Genomic DNA, 14347 nt, shown 5'->3' on the forward strand with positions numbered 1-14347 from the left:
GGGGTGAGGGGTTGTGAGGGTGAATTAGGGTGAGAGGGGGGTGAGGGGGTTGAGGGTGTGTGAGGGGGTTGAGGGTGTGTGAGGGGGTTGAGGGTGTGTGAGGGGGTTAGGGTGTGTGAGGGGGTTAGGGTGTGTGAGGGGGTGTGAGGGTGAGTGAGGGTGAGTGAGGGTGTGTGAGGGTGAGGGTGTGTGAGGGTCTGAAGTAGCGAAATATGAAAGACAGTGGACTAAGGGGGTAATGAAGGAGCCGGTGGGGCAATGGATGGGTAGGTCTTGGCGGGCAAAAACAGCAATCGAAGGAGAGGCTGAGCAACACTGGAGGCGGGGGAGAAACATTAGCGAAAGCAACACAGAGCATGTGGGAGGGGTGGGTGTTTGGGCAAACGGGAAAACTAGCAAAATGAGGGAGACAGCAACAGAGAGAGTGGGACAGGTATTTAGGGGGCAAGCATTGCGCATGTGCTCCTGCAGAATGATGTGGGTGGCAATGTTTTTACATTTATATATATGAGATGGGTCAGCAATTCAGAAGGCATGAAAAAGAAGTTGTGCAAAAGTAAATTTGTTTAAGACTGAGGAGCTGACAGCAATTTGCTCACTGGTATGATCCCTGGCTACACTCCTCCCTCCGCACCAAAATTGTTAAAAAAAAAAAAATGTTGGGGGCATATGAGGCAACGGATGAGCAGGTGTGGAGGGTAAAAGCAGCACATGCATGCCAGCGGAGTAAAAGCTACAGAGAGAGAAAGCAACAGAGCGATTGTACATGGGAGAAGTACACAAAAAAGAGCTTAGAAAACAAGGCCTCAAGTGAGAGCAATAAAGCAACAAGCTCTCGGCGTTGCTGTGGCGGGGGCGAGCATTCCTTTCAGGTCTGATAAGGGGGAGCAAGTGGTGAGCGCGCGCCCGGCGCACATGCACTGGCCATAATCCGCATTCCAAAGCCCTCTGGCAGCATTTCCTGGAGCCCCTACATAAGTCTCGCTGGAGCAATGCGCAAGCGCATCGGCTCAGGCAAGACCTAAAAACAAAATAATCACAAGTTCATGGGATGGGTAGCACTTTTTACAGTAGAAGCACACAACTTCTACCCAACCAAAACATACTCCTGACTAATGTGGGCAGTCAAACGCCTTTCTATGCAGCACTTCTCAAACCATCTTTTTAGGAATATTACGTTACATCTGGAGACAACTTTACTGTCAAGTCAGGAAAAAACAGACTTGAGAATTTGTTCTAAAACTAGTTTGTAACTTCAACGGCAAAATTTGAAACATCTACAAACTCACAGAGTTACAATGTAAAGTTCCTTGTGGCAACAGTTTCGAACACGAACACACATATATACACATACATACATACACATATTATATATATATATATATATATATATATATATATATATATATATATATACATACACATATTATATATATATATATATATATATACACATACATACATACATACATTCATTCCGGTAGTGAAATTATGGGCTGTCATGGGCGGTCCGAAGTTAGGATACCGCCAATCCTTTGTATTAGCGCCACATATCCCTTGGTTCCAAGGAAATACTCTGACACCCAGGCTTCTTGCAGTTATATTTATTCAGCAAATGCAAAAACAACACGTTTCGCCATTACAGGTTATTCACGCTCGTAGCACAATCACCATCTTTAAATACACCTCTTAGTTCATCAATAAGAAATCACCTCACATAGTGAAAATATGAAAATCTAGCGGACATTTTGGAAAGTCATTGTACCAAAGTCATATCTTAAATTTTATGTTGCTACACATTGTATATGACGTATTTGCAAAGTGTGAAATACACATTATGCGTGAATGACAGTGATTGCAAATTAGAGCCCACAAAATACTTTTGTGGCTCGATATGGCAGTAAATTCAAATGAACATATATAGACAATATAATTACATCCATAATTCATTGAGATCCATATGGTTCAAATATAAGATCATAAACGCAAGTACATGTTATAAAAATCAGCCTGTATTTCTTTGTAGGCTGCGCTCTGATACCACCGCGTTCATTGGCTGAAACGACTGCTAATGTTCCTATGAGCGATCTGATAGGCTGTGATGTGATGTGATGTGAAAGGTTCTTGTAGAGCGCGACTAACACCTGAAGGTTTCTTGGCTTGGCTCAACATCATCACCCTTTAGTGGTTGTTCCCAACAACGAAACTAATAAAGTTATAAGTGGACAAAGTAAGTAAAGCCCAAGTGGGCTAATACATCTCTTGTATTGTACAAAAATGTCTACAGTTACTGCCCAAACTCATCATTGACGTATTGCCCAAGTGGGCGACCTGTATATACACAATAATATACTCAATACAATATATGCATCAAAACTTTGGTGAGACCAGTCACTTGTCCAATTCTCCACCAGTTGCATGAAGAAGTGGCCCCATCTGTAAAAAACTAATATTATAAAATACTTAAAAACCACAGACTAAATTGCAGATCTAGAAATCCAAAACAGTTATTCATACAGATGAATTGCTAATTCCTCGCTAAGGTTCAATCCATTGGGAGCCAGACTCTCTAATTCAATAATGTAACGATACTCCAACATTCTTAATGACCGTTCACGATTGCCCCCTCTGACACCTAAGTTCACACAATCAATCACCACTATACGGACACGAGTGTCATCCTGCATATGGTTATCAAAGAAGTGACGAGCAATCGGGTATGGTTTGTTGTTATTGCGGATTGCACGTAAATGCTCCAACACCGGGAGAGGAGCCAACGCGCGCCCAAGATGGCCGCGTAGGTCCGCAGCTCTGCCGGACCTGAACGAATAGTTTACCTGTCGGTGTAGTTTTGCAGCTTGAAGATCTTTCTGAATTCACTATGCTGTGCATTATTCCGCGGTCTTGTGGTTGGGTCCGGAATCGTAGTCTTTTCTTTGTTTTTTGTTTTTTTGTTTTTGTAGCCCAGGTGGGCGTTGACGTCCCACCCTTTGGTGTATTTCCGGTGACGTCGGCGCGCTTCCTGTGGAAGCACCCACTCTTGGGCGCCATCTTCGGATTCTTTTTTCTCGTGTTTGTTCTGATACCAAAGTAATGGCAATGTTCTAGTAAGTCATTCACCGCTTTAACCTTCAAGGTTTGTTTGTTCAAGTAGTTGTCCATGTTTTTAAACCCCCTTCCTCTCCAGCCTCTCTTTCTGGCAGAGGTGGGTGGGCTCGCTAGTGAATCCAGAAAGATCTTCAAGCTGCAAAACTACACCGACAGGTAAGAAACTATTCGTTTTGCAGCTTGAATCTTTCTGGATTCACTATGCTGTGCATAGACTTTGTAGCGGTTTCTTATTTTTGTAGCGGCTGGGTGGAAGACGAGCGTTGGTTATTGAATATGTGTTGAAGCACCTTTTGTCCGACTAGTGCTTCCTTGTTCATCTGTATATCCACGCAGTAGTGCTTCGTGAACGTGTGCGCTGAAGCCCATGTTGCCGCCAGGCATATGTCCTGAATGGGTGTGTTGGCCTTTTTCCTGGTAGAGTGGGCCTGTGTCCCCCCTGCCAGTTCTTCCCCTGCCTGTTTGTGGCAGAATTGTATCATCTGTGCAATCCATCTCGCAATTGTTCCTTTAGTTACTGGCTTTCCCATGAAGCTCTTTGCGAAGGAAACAAAGAATTGCATGTTTTCCTGTGATCCTTTGTCCTTTCAATGTAGTGCATGACAGCCCTTCTGGCGTCTAGGGTGTGAAGAGCTTATTGTTGTCGTTTTCTGGAAGAAACTTAGTATTTGTATAGTTTGATTCATGTGGAGCCCTGACACTACCTTCGGCATGAAGTGTGGGTTTGTTCTCATTACCACCCTATCATTGTGAATTTGGATGTAGGGTTCCTGTAACGTTAACTCCTGAAGTTCGCTTACCCTACGCAGCGAGGTGATTGCTACCAGGAAAGCTGTTTTCATTGTTAGCCTCTCTAGGGATACTTTGGGAATTGGTTCGAAAGGATGTTTCATCAGTTCTGTTAGTACCAAGTTAAGGTTCCATGCAGGTGGTGGCACCCTCTTTGGAGGTGCAATCCTCTTTGCTCCTTCTAGGAATCTTTTAACCACTTGTGAGGTGAAGAAACTCTTACCCGTCTCCCCTCTTGTGTAAGCGACTATTGCTGCTAAGTGAACTCTCAAGGAGGATGAGCTTAGTTTCTTGTCTAGTAGGTGCGTGGGGTACCTAAGCACCGTCGAGTCCCTTTGCATCTTATTGTGCAGCTTCTCTCTCCTGCACCATAGAGTGAATCTCTTCCATATTGATACATAGCACTTTCGCGTGCTGGGCCTCCGTGCCTCCCGAAGTACCCTCAGGGTGCTCTCTGGTAGTTTCAGATGCGCAAATTCTATGTCCTCAGGAGCCACGCTACCAGGCTCGGGCTCTCTGGCTCTGGGTGTAGCACCTGCCCGTTTTGCATGGTGAGCATGTCCTTTCTCCTTCCGAATCTGTCGGGTGCGCTGTGCCATCTCCATGATCTGTGAATACCATGTCTGCCTGGCCCACTGTGGTGCGACCAGTATCAGTGTCATGTTGCTCGCTCCGCACTTGCTGAGGACCTTGTTCATCAGCGGTATCGGGGGGAAAAGCATAAGCAAATGTCCTCGACCAGTCTATCCATAGGGCATTCCCCAGGGACCCCTCCCTGGGCCGCCTGGATGCGAAGCTTCGGCATTTTGGCGTGTTGCAAATAGGTCCACCGACGGTGTCCCCCACCTGTCGAACAGCCTTTTCGTCTCCTGTGCATTGAGCTCCCGTTCGTGGGTTGCTGATGTCTGTCTGCTGAGCCAATCTGCTTCTGCGTTGTTCTTTCCTGGAAGATGAATGGCTAGCAGGTCTATGTTGAGAGGGATGGCCCAAGCCCATATCTCCTGCGCCAGCTTCGAAAGCGTGGCCAATTGTGTTCAACCCTGCTTGTTGATGTAGAACATCGCTGTAGTGTTGTCCGTCTGGATCAACACCCTCTGGTTGTACAGTTTTGTTTGAAAGGCTTTTATAGCAAGGAAAACGGTCTTCAACTCCAGGAAGTTGATGTGCTTCATCGCATCTGCTGGTGTCCACAGACCCCTCACTTTGAGTTTCTCCATGTGAGCTCCCCATCCCTTCTGGGATGCATCTGTGGTGATGGTCACCGTTGGCGGCTTTGCCCTGGTCAGCTTCTCCATGTACCACCATGCCATTTCTTTCTGCATTGCGTGCGTTACAACCACTAGATCCGCCCAACGCCCTGTTGCTTGTGACCATTGTCCTTGTAACCACTCCTGCAAGGGTCTCATGTGCAGCCGCACATTTGGCACTAGGTGGATGCATGATGCCATCATATCCATGATCTTGCTCACTGTTCGAGCTTGCCCCCTCTGGTAGAGCCTAGTCTCCTTCACCAGTGCAATTGACCTCTTCTCGCTTGGGAACACCTTGCTCTGTACGGTGTCGATCTGAGCTCCCAGGAAGATCTTTATTTGTTCTGGTTTCATTGAGGATTTCCCCCAGTGTATGGAGAATCCCAGGTCCATCACTGTTCTTGACACTCTCTGTGCATGCTCCTTGCATATCTGGTATGACCTTGCTTTTATCAGCCAGTCGTCCAGGTAAGGGTATACGTGTATTCCCTCCCTTCTTAGGTGTGCTACGACTGTTGTTAGGCACTTTGTGAAGACCCTTGGCGCCGACTTTAGACAGAACGCTAGGGTTGATAACTGATAGTGGTATTCCCCTATGGCGAATCTGAGCAGATGTTTGTGACTTCTGTTCATTGGTATGTGTAGGTAGGTATCCTTTAGGTCTATGGTGACCATGAAGTCTCCTTTTTGCAATTGAGGGAGCACCTCTTGCAGGGAAGTCATTTTGAACTTTTGCGTTCTTATGAATTTGTTTAAGAACCTTAGGTCCAGGATGGGTCTTATTGTTTAGTCTACCTTTGGCAGCAGGAAGTACGTAGAATACAGCCCTCTGTTCCTTTCTATGTAAGGTACTGGTTCTATGGCATGTTTTTGCAGGAGCTCTCCCACTTCCTTTTGGAGTAGCTGCAGCTCTTTCTTTGCCAGCTGCCTTCTCTTTGGCTTTCTGCTTGTTGGTGTCTTTTCCAGCTCTATGCAGTATCCGAACTGCATGATGTTTAGAACCCATTTGTCTGAAGTTATTTTCTTCCTCTCCTGGAAGTAATGTTTTAGTCTTCCTCCCACTGGTCTCACATGCCCGCAGGTACTTAGTGCGCCTGACCCCTGCGTGCTGTCCTCGTACCTCACCCTGGGAGTTCTTATTTGGGTGGGCACACGTTGGCTGACCAAGTCACTTGGTGGGGGGTTGCTGACCTCCCCTCCTATTCTGGCCCGTCCATTGCCTCTCCCGCGAAAGGGCTGGCCACTCTGCTGGTATTGCCAGGACTGCTTTTGTTGGCCTTGCTGTGTTTGTTTCTCCGCCTGGTGGGATTGTTGGAACGCCTGGTGCGATGTCCCTGGCTGGTTGCCACCCCTGCCGTTGGGCCTTCGTGATCGGGTGCCCCTTTTGGACCCTCTGAACTGCAATGCCCCCATGGACCTTGCGGTTTCATTGTCCTTTTTTAGTTGGCTGAGCTTTTTGTCTACAGGGGCCCCAAACAAGGTCTGTCCGTTGAACGGGGTGTTCAGTATGCTGTGTTGTACTTCTGGCTTGAAGCCTGACACCCTGAGCCAGGCTTGTCTTCTTTCTGTGATGCCCATCATCATGAGCCTACTGGAGGTGTCCGCTCCGTCCAGAGCTGTCTTGATGCAAGAGTTTGCCACATTCTTCCCTTCTTCGACTAGGTTTTCAGCTCTCTCTCTAAATTCCTGAGGCATATTTTTTATCAACTTGCCCAGTTCCTCCATGATATGGTACTGATGTCTGTTTAGTAGTGCGTTGGAATTGGCCATTCGCCAGTGCATCGCAGCATTCCTCTCAATTCTTCCTCCAACCAAGTCAATCCTCTTGCTCTCCTTGTCTGGAGGTGGTCCTGAGGTAGTAGACACATTAGCCCTCTTCCTTGCTGTGGCAGCAATGATTGAGTCTGCTGAGACCGTGCCCTGGATATAGGCTGGGTCCTTGGAAGAATGTTTGTACTTCTTTTCAGTCCTTGGAGTGACTGCCTTGCATGTAGCCGGCTCCCTGAAGGATTCTTTCCCTAGTGCCATGACACTTTCTAGCATTGGCAGGTACTGGCTCTTGGTCTGTGTGGGGAGCAATGTCTCGAGGAGAAAGTCAGCCTTCTGCTGCTCTTCGTCGAGTTTCACCTTGAATACAGCCGCTGCATTCCTGATGACCGTGTTGTACACCCTAATGTCATCTGGTGGCGAAGGCCTCGAAGGATAAGTGTCGACGCTTTCTTCGGGACTCTCTGTGCCGACATCTTGCCAGTCGATCTCCTGACTTTCCGAGGTCGCCGAAGTCAGGAGCGTCCTGCGGTCGTCATCCTCCTCATAGTAATCGAAGGCCTCGTCTTCATCCGGTTCGTCGAATGTTTCGACATTCCTCGACTTCATCCTCTTCCTCCTCGACCACCTCATGCACCTGTGGCTTGGGCTTCGTCCGGATTATGTGGTCTTTCATCCTGGCGTCGGAATCCTTTCGTTGCAGGATGTTTTCCATTTCGGCTTCGAGACGCCTCTTCTTCTTCTCCATTTCGGCAGCCAGATCTGCGTCCAATGGGTCGGCCCATTTCTTCTGCGGTAAATTTTGCGCCGAACCAATTTTCGGCGTCGAAGGTTTCGGCGCCGAGCTGATCTTCGGCATCATCGCTGGGGCCTTTTTCAGGTCCTTCTCCCTCGGCGTCGGACGTTCCATTTCGGAGACGCTTTTCAACGGCTTTAGCTGTTCTTCAGCTCTCGGCGCCGGGGACGACTCCTCAGAGGATCCGCTGGGCCTGGGTTTAGGTGCGGGCGCCGAAGCTTTCGGCGCCTTCGAGGATTTTCCCTCGATTTTCGAGACTCCTGGTCTCTCGGGGCTTTAGGGGCCGTCGAGTCTCCTTTGGAGTGTTCGTAATATCGGTCTCTACGACCGTGTAGCCGTCGTCTTCGTCGGAGTTGTGGTCTTCTTCGTCTGAAGATAGGCCCAGGTCTCAAAGGGATGGAGGCTGGCCCTTGCCCTGCATCGTGGTGTTGGCTACTCTCTGTCTCGCTTGAACTCGAAGAATTTTCGGCGTAAAAACGGAGCAGCCGTAGCAGTCGCTGCTCTCGTGGTCTACTGGTAGGCAGAGGTTGCAAACCAGGTGCTGGTCCTTCTGTGCGTACTTGTGGTGGCAATTCGCGCAGAACTTGAAAGGAGTCTTGTACATCTCATGCGTTCAGGGGGCCCCCTGCGCTCGCATTCCTAGATGGAAAATCGAAGTTCTGGAAATTTCTTCCCTCTTTCGTCTATCTTCTTGATGATTTAGTCTCCTGAAGTCTTCTCCAATGTTTTTCGTCCAATAACTGCGTCTTTTCTTCTTTTTCTCCAAAAATGTGTGGAGCCCTCTCGGGAACGATCCAGACCCAATAGCGGAAAGAAGAATCTGAAGATGGCGCCCAAGAGTGGGTGCTTCCACAGGAAGCGTGCCGACGTCACCGGAAATACACCAAAGGGTGGGACGTCGGCGCTCACCTGGGCTACAAAAAAAAAAAAAAAAAAAAAGGACTACGATTCCGGAGCCAACCACAAGACCGCGGAATAATGCGCAGCATAGTGAATCCAGAAAGATTCACGCTGCAAAATCCCCATTTACCATCCTGGACATCATCCTGCTGCGCTGACACTGCCTGTGGTCAGCGGAGGTTCAGCGGTGCCCTCTGAAGTAACTCCGATCCCGCTGGAAGGTCGGGGACCGGAGCTGTGCGACGCACCAGTTTGGGCCTGCTAGTCCGGCGGAGCTGGGGACCCGAGTGAGGAGAGTGGCCGCCCGCCAAATGCACAACACCGGAGGCCGGGACCGGAAGTCGCCGGTCAGGCCCAGGTGTCCCTACAATCCTGCCTGCGCTGGTGAGCAGACTCGCGGCGTGAGGGCTGCGCACCCGGGGGCGCCCTGCCCGCCGAGAGATTGCGGAGACCGGATCCTGGCTGATGGCGGAATAGCAGTGAGGATGGCCCCGGCTGGGGTAGCGGAGTGATCGCCTGGTGTGCGGGTTTTGTGGCAGGGGGGCCAAACATTGCGGAGGAGCCCCCCCCTGTTTAGAGTGTCGGTGGTGCACCCTGGGGGCGCCTTGCCAGCGAAAGCACGTTGCGGCAAGACCCCGGTTGCTGGTGAGATTGCCGATGAAGACGGCCCCTGCCGGGGCGGCGGAGTGATAGCCTGACGGATCCCTCCCCCCCTCCCCCCCCCGGGATCTATCGTGAGTCTCTCTGTCAGAGTCTCTGCCTGGAGATAGGGGCGAGAGGCCCGGCGCACCTTTTGCGGAATCTTGCTCTTGCTCTACTGCCGGGGCCTGGTGAGGGCTTAGGCTCCGTACTTCATTGGAGCACAGATCTCGTACCGCTTTCCTCACCCGGTCCTTGGATGCTTGATTCCGGTCTAGGAAAGACATGGCTTGGTATTTCGGGCTGGACTGTTCCAATGAGGATCAAAAGATAAAGAGGGAGCTACCCTTTTGACAGGAAAAGTATTGGGTCAACAATCCTATGAAAACAAAAAACTCCTTCTCCTGAGTTTGGCAAATGATTAGTGATGCTGGATTCCCATGGGGGCCGTTTGCCTCAGTGAGAGGGGGTTAAATATTGCGTAGGTTACCAAATTTACAACTTAATATGTATCAGACCACAAGATAGCATGAAAACATTGCAGACACAAAAATTTAAAGTTTCATTCATTTATTCAAATAATTTAAAAATAATAACACATTATTTAAAAAAAAACAATCTTGTGCACATTCGACTTTGCTGTTAGTCAGCTTTAAAAAAACTTTTAAAAAAATGCTGTTTAAGCATTGTTACACAAGTCTACATATACATCATATTTATTATACAAAAGGAACAAACTGTTGACGCGTCGTTTCGCTGCCTCAAATAATCTTGCAGCTTCTTCAGGACTTGTTCATTTAAATCATATCTATAAAAAACATATCACAATGCATTTCATTAGGTCCAATATTTAATCTAACAATTGCACATTTGTGTATGCAATGTTTTCATGCTATCTGGTGGTCTGATACTGTTCCCATGAGGCACAGGGTCAGGGCTGATTTGCATATAGCCATTGTCTGACCTAGGGTGGTGTGGAGTGCAAAAAAACGATGGATTTAGGCCCAGATCTTTGTACTGTGGTGAATGTAAGACATTCTTCTGCATTCAGTCCATCAACTGTGTTTTTTGCAGCTTGTAAAAGCCCCAGCGTTGGAGCCGCGGACTGCTGCGGGGGGCGACGGGCACTCAGGGGGCTGTCAGCTCAATCCATTAATCTCGGAGACGAGTGTGAGCGGGGCGCACCTCCTGAGGGAGCTCTGGCACTACGGACTGATAGCTACCGTTGAAGGAAGCTGCAAATAGTCCCAGTTGGCGGCCCTGAACTGCCCATTGACCTACACCGACCTCCACTGAGTGGTCTGGCGGCCCTCCTGTCATACGTATCCGCCACCCTTAGTCGAGGCGGGTGCCCAGCGGGCAACTACTTGGGGTCTACTGGGTTTGAACCTACCCTGTCCCGACTTGCCAGTGGTTTCTGATTTTCACCAGGTCATTGGTCCTGGTGTTGTTTGTGGGTGGGCTCCCGTGTCGAGACTTGGCCCGCAGTGTGAGAGGCATCTTCGCCCAGTGTTGCTCGGTATTGCCTAGTGTGCTGTTGTCGTGCCCTTCGCAACAGTGGGCCCAAGTGGAGTTTCATAGATGGCGACCAAACAACAGTGAGAAGCAGCAATCCAGGTCCACTAAGGGGTCTCGCTACATCAAGGCCAACACACTTGACCGCTACACATTGCCTAAAGGGTCGCCGCCCGATCTGAGGAGAATACAGGAAACTGGTAGGGAGTCTGCCTGTCCTCCGTCGGAACCCACGTTGATAAACGTGACGGCAGCCATCGATGGTGTCAAAACATCCCTAGGACAAAAGATAAAGTCGCTCGACCACAAGCTCGATACAGTAACCATTGAGGTCAACCTTATCCAAGCTGATCTCACCAAAACCAGTGAAAAAGTAAAGTCACTGGACATTAAAACCGCTAGCCTGAGGGATGATGTATCGCTGCTACAACAGGAGGTGCGAGATCTCAGGGCATTCAGTGACCTCACGAGCCGAAAGCTGGATGACTACGAAGGGAGAGCTTGCAGAAATAATGTCCGCATCAATTGGTGTCCCGGAAAAAGCCCGGCCCGGGACCTATTTGTAGAAGAGCTTATCCTCAATCACCTTAAGACTAAGGGGCTGGGTAACTTTTTTACTATCGAGCGGGCGGAGAGGGTCGGATCGGGTATCACTGTGCTTAGTTGGAACGCAGAGCGGTAGGTGTAGCTCTAAGTGCAACCCCTCTCAGCTACTTGCCACCCACTTCGTTTGCGAAGGCTGTGGCTTCCCTCTGGAAGCACTCACCATCGGCCCCAGTAAAGAAAACGGCAAATCACCCGATCGTGAGCTGTCCAGGGAGGTCAAGGCCTGTCTCGTCAACTGTCGCTCCCTCCCACACCATGCAGGCGATATCTGGCTCTTGATAACCACCCATGCATGGGACTTGATGTTCCTTACCGAAACATAGGTTAAAGACTCTTCTAACCCAGACATAGCGTTAGCAATCCCCGCCGATTACCACTATATAGGGTTCAATCGACCAGGAACTAAAATGGGAGGGGGAGTGGCCATCATTTACCAGTCCCAATGGAAAATCACTTCCAGGAAATTGCCTAATTCAGGCCCCATTGAGGCAATGTATTTTAGCGTCACGGACCCCAGTCATCTGGTCCTGGCGGGCGCCCTAATCTACAACCCTCCCGGCACTCGGCCCTCTCACCTTAATGAGTTACTGGCCACTCTGGCCGACCTTTCACTAAAACACCCACATTTTACCATCTTAGGTGACTTTAACCTACATCTGGATGATCCTCACTGTCCCAAGGCAAGGGCCCTCGTAGAAACTCTAACTGGAATAAACTTGGACCTAAGAGTTCACAGTCTTACCCACTCGGCAGGCCATACCCTAGACCTGATTTTTTCAAAACTGTCATGTCTTTCTACTCTAACTCCGAGCCCTCTGGCATGGTCTGACCACTCACTTATCCCTTTTACTCTATCTATTCTCCCTCCAATAATTACGAATAGTATAAAACCTAACCTGGGCAGGAAATGGCATAAAGTCACCTATGACGCCCTTGAGCCTGCACTGGCTGACATGGAGTGGCCCCCGTCTAAGGACTTAGACGCAGATGTGGAAAAACTTAATACCACCCTCATTACAGTGATCAATAAGATCGCACCCCTTCTCCCCCTTTCCTCAGCTAGATCAAAGCCCTCCGCCCCATGGTTTTCCCCGGAGCTCCGTACGGAAAAAAATAAATGTAAAAAAAAAACTGGAACGCCAATGGCGACGCACTTATGACTCGACCGGAAAAAGCATGTATAGAGCTGCGCTAAAAAGGTTTCACAAATTAAAACAAGCCGCTATGAAAGAATACTTCTCCAACAAGATCAACTCCTCGAACAATTCGGCCAAAACCCTCTTTCACATTGTTAAAGACTTCACTAAGCCTTTAGCGCTAACCCGGCTCGCCTCTCCTGTAGGAGAGTAGAGTCTGCAATCCTATGATCACCCAGATTTTTTGCTTTTGTTTCACTGGTTTACGACTTTCTCTGGCTGTGGGCCTGCTAATCAGACCCACAGCCTAGCTGTTCTCTCACTAAATTGACATGTGTACCTTAGGTGCATTATCCAATTGGTACTGGGCCACCTTATCAGACCCTGTAACTCAGGGCATAGGTGTAGCCAGGGCCTACCAGGGGCTGAAGCATGTATTATGCCACCCCTGGATGGCCATCTAAATCTGACACAACTGGCTGCACGACAGCTGGGGCAAAGTGGTGTAATCACCCTTTGCTTTAGATATAGTATACCTATATCTAACCCTAAAATGGACACACAGATTCCTATCAGTCACTCCTATGGCAGGCCTTGACAATCCTGAAGGCAGAGTGCTTGGAATCGTGTGAGATGGTGCTCTGGCATGAGCTGAGCCCGTTTGCAGCTTGCGGAACCAAGTCCTAATAGCTGTTCCATGATAACGCATACCATATACTCTTAAGTGCATTATAATCCTCGCGGTTAAATGCTATCTCTGGTATCGCTTTATCAAAACATGTCGAGTAAGGTGCCATACGAATTGGAATACTAACCCCTCGCCAATTCTGGCGGCTGGGTTAGCATTCCACCCTTCTAGAGGGACACGACATGTATGTAACTGTGAACCCCGGTTGAAGTTAACTCAAGCCTCAGAATCACAAAATGGATGCTGCCACCACAGACACGAGTCTGACCCCCTGCAGCTGGGAGTCCTTCCAGCGAGGGGAGCTTGGACAAAGGGTTTCCTGTCAGGGGCGGTGCTAGCACCATCCCAGACAGGGTTTTGTGTATCCTGGGTAGGCAGGGCTTTACAGGAAGGTGACTGCAAGTGGCACCCCGGTGCTCACTACGCATCTGCCGGCTAGAACCAGTTCCAGGGGCACACCAGCCCCTGGCCTGGGGAAAGTCCGGCATGGGCGAGGGGTGTAACCACCCCCCTTCCTGGTCCCACCCCTAGGGCAGGACCTAGTCGCGTACCCACCCCTTTCTTTAGGATAAAGGCAGGAGCGGGGACCCTTCCAAATTAGATCATCTTTGAATCAAGAAACTACTTTTTACGAAAGGAACTCTCGACTTCTTCTCAAGATTTCTCCCTTGTGGCTAAGGAGTGGTCACCCTGCATCCGCAGGCACCATCTAAGAACTCTGCGGTTTGCTGCACGTCCTTCCTCCGGAATCCGACCGACCAGCACGACGAGACCGGCTTCCCTGGCACCTCTGACCTCTACCTACCTCTACAGCTAAGCTGAGAACCGTAGGTGCCACGAGACCTCGAGAGACCGGCTCTCATCAGAACTGTACGACTTCTATTCAGCACGACCGCCGAGGGATCCTCTGGTGAGTGCTTTGGGGTCCGAGAAGCCCCGACCCTGAGCAGCTCCAGCACCGAAGTCCAGCCCCCCAGCATCCACGAGAACTGTGTGGGGCCCTTTTGCTATTTGCTGCTCACCGTGTTGTCTGGCTACTAGCCCGCTGGCTTGTGGCCTTCCAGACGACGACCGACGACATCACCACTGCTAGTCTGGTTGCTCCAGACTGGCCCTTGCTCCCTTCCAAAAGAGGAGCACCCCGGACCCTCCT

General features: G+C 49.5%; 1 protein-coding gene across 1 annotated transcript in view; it reads right to left on the reverse strand.

Annotated features, from left to right (window-relative positions):
• SMARCC1 (SWI/SNF related BAF chromatin remodeling complex subunit C1) overlaps positions 1 to 14347 on the reverse strand; it is an 810451-nt gene that overhangs the window by 651258 nt on the left and 144846 nt on the right. Inside the window, exons 7-8 of the mRNA XM_086939759.1 lie at positions 6740 to 7480; positions 4744 to 4840 (exon numbers count right to left, since the gene is read on the reverse strand). Coding sequence (XP_086795885.1) covers positions 4744 to 4840; positions 6740 to 7480 — 838 coding nt within the window. The remainder of the gene's footprint in view (positions 1 to 4743; positions 4841 to 6739; positions 7481 to 14347) is intronic.

This window comes from Lissotriton vulgaris, chromosome 10 (assembly GCF_964263255.1).
Source record: "Lissotriton vulgaris chromosome 10, aLisVul1.2, whole genome shotgun sequence".
NCBI lineage: Eukaryota > Metazoa > Chordata > Amphibia > Caudata > Salamandridae > Lissotriton > Lissotriton vulgaris.